General features: G+C 43.0%; 1 protein-coding gene across 1 annotated transcript; it reads right to left on the reverse strand.

Annotated features, from left to right (window-relative positions):
* Positions 1-3,119: 3,119 nt before the first annotated feature.
* LOC146839117 (uncharacterized) lies at positions 3,120-5,785 on the reverse strand. Its single transcript, XM_085603102.1, has one exon. It carries the CDS (start codon positions 5,206-5,208, stop codon positions 3,229-3,231), a length of 1,980 nt encoding a protein of 659 aa, XP_085459228.1. The 5' UTR covers positions 5,209-5,785; the 3' UTR covers positions 3,120-3,228.
* Between the last annotated feature and the right edge of the window lie 2,986 nt (positions 5,786-8,771).

Genomic DNA, 8,771 nt, shown 5'->3' on the forward strand with positions numbered 1-8,771 from the left:
CCCTGCTTAGGCACCTCAGACGGGGTATTGGGCCAGGACAGTCCTCCCAGGTCGAGAGAGGAAAAAGTAGCCTGAATACTCCTGATTTTATTGGAGAAGAAGCTGGCTAATTGAGAAACCCACGTCTCAGAAAAGGAACATTTGAGGGAGCTGGCGGCAGGAGAGGTAAATTCTTTAACAATAGCAAAAATTTCCTTGCTAGTGTTCGCAGCTTCTTCAATCCTATGGGTGAAGTACATTTTTTTGGCTACATAAATTTCTTTATGATAAGCCTTAATACAGGACCTATAGGCCTCCTTTAGTGAATCTAAATAGTTGGCACGCCAAGCTCTCTCGGCCTTCTTACAAAGCCTTCTACTGGTATTGAGAGCGTGTGTGAACCAGGGGCCAGAGGCACGTGAGGATTTCTTAAGGGAACGCTTAGGCGGGGCTAAGTCCTCCAAACACTGTGCTAGCCATGTTTGAAAGCGAAGGAGGTCCAGTTCTAAGTCCCCGGTGAGAGAACAGGGGTGAGATAGCCTATAGTGCTCAATCATCTCAGGTGTGACTAGATGAAAGGGGCGTGACAGGCGGGACTGACATCCGACAGGCCTACCCGTCCCCGCGAACAGGGACTGAATCTTAAAAGTTAGTAACGAATGGTCCGACCATAAGACGGGAAGAGGGGGTGCAACAGAGATGGGAGAGGTGGAGAAGATCTGGTCCAATGTGTGGCCTTTATCGTGGGTCGGCGATATCACGTAGGGTAGAAGGCCCAAGGGAGCAGTGATATCAAGTATCTGGATAGTGTCAGTGGCAGCCAGAGTATCAAAATGTATGTTAAAATCGCCCAATAGGATAAAATGTTTAAATTGAATGCTCAGAGTAGATATTATAGTAACAAGCTCTTCGCTAAAAAATCCCAAGGGGCCTGGCGGTCGATAAATCAGCAGACCGGCACAGGATTGAGCCGGCGAAAAGGAAAGGCAAAAACCCAATGCTTCAACCCCGTGGATTTCATTCGTGGGGATAATGGAGCATTCGTACTGTCTATCTATCAGCAATGCTACACCCCCACCCTTTCTGTTCATCCTGTCTTTTCTAAGTATGTAATAGTTGGGGGGCAAGGCATTAGCAATATCTGGGCCCGACGTATCATCAAGCCATGTTTCAGTAAGAAATAGACAGGCTGGCTTGAAATCGGTCAGGAAACTGAACAGATCTTGAGCATGCTTGCAAGCCGAACGAGTGTTTAAAAGAGCACAATTGAAAGACCGGTCGTCCGAGTTATGAGTCGTCGTAAAGGTTAACTGCCGACTAAGCTTGGGAGCCATGGGCTTCACCCAGTCCCATCTCAAGGACCACCCGCACCCTGGACAGCTCAGATTCTCCCCTGTACCAAGGTCACATACCCCACAGTTGCTGTGCAGGTCAGTTCTTAAAGCACGCAGCTGAGGGCCAGTGTACTCCACTATTCCGCACCCGTCCGCATCCGGGACGCTGACGGGCGCAGACGGGCTTTCCTTAGGCGCTCCTTTGGCGCGGGAAAGGCGCCTCCGCAATGCGCGTCCGCTGCGCGGAGTCATCACCTTCTAGTTTTATAGTTCCCGCCCGTGAGGCAGCAAGCCTAGTCCGCCGACCAGCGAGCCAGCCTCACTCAAGATGGCCGCCGTCCCCGTGCGACTATCCCGCTGTCCACTGACCAGCGAGAGGGGCGCCCAGAGAGCACAGCAGGAAGGAGGAGAGCGCGGAGCAGCGAGGAGCCGACACCGGTGAAAGCGACTTCGCTCCGCTGCCCCAGGTAAGAAGAGAGTCCCCTAAGCCCCCAAAACACAGCGAGAGTATAGGAAAGATCTCCCGGCTTTGCGCCTCAGGAGAGAAGGTGCAGCAGTAAAGGCAGAATAAATACACTTCAATACACTTCACATAAGATACACCAAAGAATTAAAAACGATAAAACAATAAAATCCAGTTTTTAAAATAGCGCTAGTCAATAGTGCAAAGTAGGCAATCACCATCCACCGCCACAGAGAGCTCACACCAAGGCAGCCGCCCAGGTAGAGTCCGTGGCAAAGGTCTGATCGGGGCAGGGCAGGGAAGCTAGTTTTATAGTTCCCGCCCGTGAGGCAGCAAGCCTAGTCCGCCGACCAGCGAGCCAGCCTCACTCAAGATGGCCGCCGTCCCCGTGCGACTATCCCGCTGTCCACTGACCAGCGAGAGGGGCGCCCAGAGAGCACAGCAGGAAGGAGGAGAGCGCGGAGCAGCGAGGAGCCGACACCGGTGAAAGCGACTTCGCTCCGCTGCCCCAGGTAAGAAGAGAGAACAGTGCAGCAGGAAAGAGAAAGGAGGTGATAGTAATAGGCGTGGAGCAACATGGAGGTGGAGAATGAAGGTAAGAGACAGACCATATTATGCTATACTGGCAGCAAGTAAAGGCCCTCTAAAAAAGAGCTGGAATCCTCAGCTGCATGGTTCCACGGAGGTAATTATTGGTGGGCAAAGAACTAAGAACTGAGTTTTGGGGACAAAGTGAAATATGGGGCAAAATATGACTACTGAGCACAGTAAGCGAGGAACAGGGACAACAAAGAAGAAAGGGCACTGAGTGCTAAGTGTAGGAAGACAGTGGAAGCTGCTTGCCTTTTTCTTGCAAGAGGCTACAAACAGATGGTGACATTTATGCAGTACTAAGAGTATCTGGGAACATACTTTATATTATACAACATCATACGTGATAGTTGCCTCATTCTTTCAAGTTGTGAAGATTTCAGAAGAAGGCTCCGGCAGAGGTTCACAATATTACAAATCTTCCCCCTGCAGACAGGGACGTCCAAACGTGAATTCTACAATCATCACTGTAAATGTGTTCATACATTTCAAAACATTTATTTGGCATGCTCAGAGCATAACTTTAACTCTCCAATGTTGATTCAGATTAATACCTGTTGTTGGTCTGCCATTCAAAACAAGGATCATATTTCCTGTGCATGAGATCTCTCATGTACAATCATGCTGAATATTCTGACCGAAACATTTTAAATTTTTTAGACATTCCGAGCCCAGATAAGGGTTTTATCCCCAGTGTGAGTTCTATTATGTACAGTGAGATGACTTTTGAAACTGAATCTTATCTGGCATTCAGCATGAATACGCTTTTTTCCATTGGGGGTTCTCTCATATTGAGTACGATTACTGTTGCATCTGGAGCTTTTTTGACATTCGGAGCTCATTCGAAGAATAAGGTTTTTGTCAAGAGTGTATTTTGTGATGTTGAATAAGACTATTTTTGTACCGGAAGGATTTGTGGCATTCAGAGCATTGATAAGGTTTTTGCCCAGTGTGGGCTCTCTCATGTATTTTGAGATTGCCTTTCTGATTGAAGCTCTTCTGGCATTCAGAGCACTGATAAGGTTTTTCACCAGTGTGGGTTCTCTCATGTGAAATGAGATTGTATTTATTACGGAATGTTTTCTGGCATTCAGAGCATTCGTAAGGTTTTTGTCCAGTATGGGTTCTTTCATGGAGTTTGAGAAAGACTTTCTGGCTAAACCTTTTCTGACATTCCGAGCACTCATAAGGTTTTTCCCCAGTGTGGGTTCTCTCATGTGCACTGAGATGACTTTTGCAACGGAAGCTTTTCTGACACTCAGAACACTGATAAGGCTTTTGTCCAGTGTGAGTTCTTTCATGTGCAGTGAGATGACTTTTGCAACTGAAGCTTTTTTGACACTCAGAGCATGGATAAGGTTTTTGTCCAGTGTGGGTTCTCTCATGTACAGTGAGATGACTTTTGCAACTGAAGCTTTTCTGGCATTCAGGACATGGATAAGGTTTTTCTCCAGTGTGGGTTCGCTCATGTTGAATAAGATTACTGTTGCATCTGAAGCTTTTCTTACATTCCGAGCATGAATAAGGTTTTTGACCAGTGTGTATTTTGTGATGTTGAATAAAACTGTTTTTGTGCCGGAAGGTTTTGTGGCATTCGAAGCACTGATAAGGTTTTTCTCCAGTGTGGATTCTCACGTGTAAATTGAGATTGGATTTATGACAGAATGTTTTCTGGCATTCAGAGCACTGATAAGGCTTTTGCCCAGTGTGGGCTCTTTCGTGTAGTTTGAGATTGCCTTTTTGACTGAAGCTTTTCTGGCATTCTGAGCACTGATAAGGCTTTTGCCCAGTGTGGGCTCTTTCGTGTAGTTTGAGATTGCCTTTCTGACTGAAGGTTTTCTGGCATTCCGGGCAATGATAAGGTTTATGCCCAGTGTGTGTTCTCTCATGTTGAATGAGCTTTATTTTATGAGTGAAACCATTATGGCATTCAGAGCACTGATAAGGTTTTTCACCAGTGTGGGTTCTCTCATGCTGAATGAGACCAATTTTTTGACTGAAGACTTTCTGACATTCAGAGCACTGATAAGGTTTTTCTCCAGTGTGGGTTCTCTCGTGTAAAGTGAGATTGGATTTATGACAGAATGTTTTTTGACATTCAGAGCACTGATAAGGTTTTTGTCCAGTGTGAGCTCTCTCATGTAGTTTAAGATTACCTTTCTGACTAAAGCTTTTCTGGCATTGAGAGCACTGATAAGGTTTCTGACCAGTGTGTGTTCTCTCATGTTGAGTGAGATTGCCTTTCTGACTGAAGCTTTTTTGGCATTCAGAGCACTGATAAGGTTTATGACCAGTGTGGGTTCTTTCATGCAGAGTGAGACTTGATTTCTGACTGAAGCTTTTCTGGCATTCAGAGCACTTATAAGGTTTTTCCCCAGTATGAGTCCTGTCATGTTTAATGAGAGTATGTTTCCAACTGAAGCTTTTCTGGCATAAGTAACATTGATAAGGCTTTTGTTGAGTGTGGGTTCTCTTGTGTAGAGAGAGATTAGATTTATGACTGAAGCGTTTCTGACATTCAGAACACTGATAAGGTTTTTCTCCAGTGTGTGTTCTTTCATGTTGAGTAAGATTGCACTTATGACTAAAGCTTTTCTGGCATTCAGAGCACTGATACAGCTTTTGTCCAGTATGTGTGCTTTCATGCCGAATTAAATTGATTTTGAGATTGAAGCTTTCCTGGCACTCAAAGCACTGATAAGATGATTCCCTATGGTGTGTTCTCTCATGTTGAGTGAGATATGACTGATAACTAACCTTTTCTTCGCATGGAGTACACTTATCAAAGGTCTTTCTGGATTTAATGTCTCCAAACTGGGTTTTATCCTGGATACTTCCCATGGTATGGCTGACCTGAGTTCTACAGGCAGGACATGTTTACATAATGTTCATCATTAACCTCTCCAAGGCACCACAAGTATTCTACATAACACTTGTATTAGACCATGATCGATTCTGTCTGGAGTACACAAGTTGCCACATCTGTAAGTCATCCTGCAAACCTTCTCTGGACGTTCCTCCGAGTTTATACAGCACTGATTTGTTCTGTGCCTGAGGGTGGGTGATTACAAGTCAGATATATTTTTACATGCATGGACTGGCAGGAAGGTAGTCCATGTTAGGATACTATTATGCACAGTTAGTAGCAGAGGATGGGTTACTTTAATTCTTCATTTACACACTGCACACAGCAGGGACATCATTGAATCTGAAGGTTCTGTCCAGTTACAATAACTTGGATAATTTCCAAGGATAGAGATGGTGATGAGGATCGTGTCACGCTGGATATGAGGCTCCAGTGTCTTTGCTTTCCTAAGATCAAACAAAGATCTTTAACCATCATTTTCTTTTGAGTTGCGTTTGTTTTCGGATCCTGGCTCAGAGGAGACATACAAATAAAACTTGTTTTCTCATGTTGAATTAGATGATCTTTGTGACAAAGATTTTGAAGTTTATGCACTGCTATAGTTTTTCCCAACATTAAGTCTCTGTGGCTTTCCTTATTTGCCACAAAACTTAATTTATAAAAGAGGTTTGGTGATTCTCATATGCTGGATTTTATGCTGCTTTTCTCCAATCAGCATTGTTGTGTAAATCATAAGGTGTCTACTATAACTTGAAATAATATTTCAATTAGTATGTACTTTAGGCTTCAATCTGCATGTGTATATCCTTTACATGTTAAACACAGTTCTAGCTCGAAAACTCCTGAGATCTAGGCAGCATTTCATTCTTGGGACTCTGGGCATCTTAACTTCGTCATTAAAGTGCTTATTTTGATACAAATGTTTCAAGAACTGGTTTGCTTTTTTTGTCAATGGTTCATTCACCTGTAGGATTAAAAAACAGAGATGTTACTAAATGTAAATCAGTACAATGAAATACCATTTAAGAGCTGCTCTAATGTAAACAGTAGCATGTTTTGAAAAGTCAGGCATTCCAAGTACAATTTGTATTTCTCTTATAGTTTAGCTGTTTTAGAGCAGTGGGTGACGAGTTGAGGTCCACCACGAATGTGTGACGTTGTAAAGACCGCGTTGTAATGGATGTCTCCCATCCACCACAGTGCTAAAAAATCCTTATGATGCTAGCAGGAAAAGGGTTTCTCTAAAAAAACAAAGGGCCTGGTTTCGATCTTTGCAGACGGGTTTCTCCGTCACAAAGGTGACGGATATTCCATCAACCAAAATATAAATCCCACTATATCCAGTGGGATTTATATTTCGGCGGACGGGTTATCCGTCCCTGTTGTGACAAAGTAACCCGTCCGCCAAGATCTAAATCAGGCCCAAAGTCTGAACGAGGGAAAAAGTTCGTTCTCACCCGGAGTGTTTTTTTGTTGTTGTTTGCTGTGGCACGTTGATACGTTCTCTATGGCTTCCTAGAGTCGCAGGATTTGGTTTCTGAAACCCTGGCACTAAGGATTCAGTTAATATACCAACCGAAATCAGACAAACAATAAGCCCCTATTGTTCTGTCTGGATAGCAAGCCTGCTATCTTGGGCAAAGTTTGTGGGTAAACACACCGTCCATGAGCCGCCTGTGAAGGCCACTTGCCACACAGCAAACTTCTATTGAAGGTAGTGCTGAAGCTGTGCCTCTTCTGTCTGATATCAGTGGTGTGAAACTCCTCTCTAACCACTTGCCTTATACATGAGGTTTTTATAAGGTTTAACCAGAGGGCTTGTCGAAAAATGGTTGAATAAACAAAGTTTAGCCAAAGAGCTTGTTGAACATCTCTAAAGTGAACTATAAGCATGAAGTGGCAAAAAGACCTTGCCGCTGCTGCCGGATTGTTTTGCAGTATTCTTTTATGAAAGACAAAAACTCTGAAGCACGCAGTCACTAATCCTCTGGAAACTTTGTTTGGTAGTAACTAATAATAGTGATATCAGGAAAATATGTGCATAAGATTAATTAATACCATTTGATGACAACTTTGTAAAACAGAAGAACATGCTAGGTGTTGTTGGTCTACAGCTGGTGAGGAGAACCAATTGCAAAACATTTACATTAAGAAAGAGAAGGAGTTCGACAATGAACAGACACGCACCGGAAGTAAACATGAAAAAATCAACCAAGATTCCAAACTGGTATTACAACTAGACTGACCTAGAAAGAAACATTGTTTACACATACTGGGGACCACGGATGGCCATGACAAAATAGACGAGAGGCTGTTACAAATCCAAATAGGTTATGAATATTGATGAAAACAAACTGTGGCTCAAAAAACACTACAGAAATTAGTTTAAAAGTTACCCACATGTCTCTAAAATAGCCTCTTACAACAAGTAAACCGTTGTATAAATTGAGTTTTTTTAAGCACAATAAGACAAATCAAACTAAACAGCTAAGCATGTTTCACTTTATCAGGCCACTTACCATTACAAGAGCAGCTACACACTATACAATCTAAAACCTCAACTTTGGTAAAATCCACTTATTTCAGGAAATGCTAACTAGGGTTTAAATGGAAAATACACTGACTAATTACAGTGCATTACAGTATGGGTTACTACTCATGGTATCTTTAATCATCATAGACTCGATAGCAACCATCACATGGTTCTCCCCGTTCCCATAAAGAGAAAGCAGAGCGGCACCAGTGCAACAGGGCTCGGCTGCCCCCACAACAGCATGTGTGCTTGTCCAAGCTCTTCTGCGCCTGGTGTCCGGTGTCTATGGTACAAGACATACTTTATGTTGAATATATGAAAAATACTCCACATATATAAATGTAGATCTAGTGAAGTGAGGTCACCCATCTGCTATTTACAGTAGTATGTTCTACTTCTCTTAACCCCATTTCAAACACTCTCTCCCTCTCTTTCTATATATAGGTTAAAGTGATATTATCGGTAGGTAAGATAATACTATCTCATTTAACATTAAAAAACAACCCTAGAAATTTACTGAGAAAAACAAAGTTTAAAGTGACATTCTAATTAGGTTATAATGTCAGTCATAACATCACGTTTTAACGCCAAAAACACTGAAATTACCAGTAATATTTTACTGAGCTAACTATAATTTGCGCCCTCGCCATGCGCATCTCATTTTGCTTCACTCATGTCATGTTTAATGACACCATTGATGACATCACTGATGACATCATCCAATGAATGTGACAGTTTAGTATATACTTAACATACTGGAAGGTATTTAGCAAGGTACATCTAGACCTAATTTTATATAGTTTCTTTACTGCTAATGGGTGTAAACTTTTGCAACCAGCTTACCCTCCTAATGGGTCCTGGGTGTATGAAGGGAGTAAGCTCTCCATGAATGGTTGTGCGCTGGCAAACACGGTTGTTATACCTGCTAATCAGCCTGTGTGTCTGTGGAATGGTATGTTGGTGTGAGAGCTGGTTATGGAATGTTGGATGAGAGAAAGTGTGAGT

The sequence above is a fragment of the Triturus cristatus genome, chromosome 4_2 (genome assembly GCF_964204655.1).
Source record: "Triturus cristatus chromosome 4_2, aTriCri1.1, whole genome shotgun sequence".
In the NCBI taxonomy this organism is placed as follows: Eukaryota; Metazoa; Chordata; class Amphibia; order Caudata; family Salamandridae; genus Triturus; species Triturus cristatus.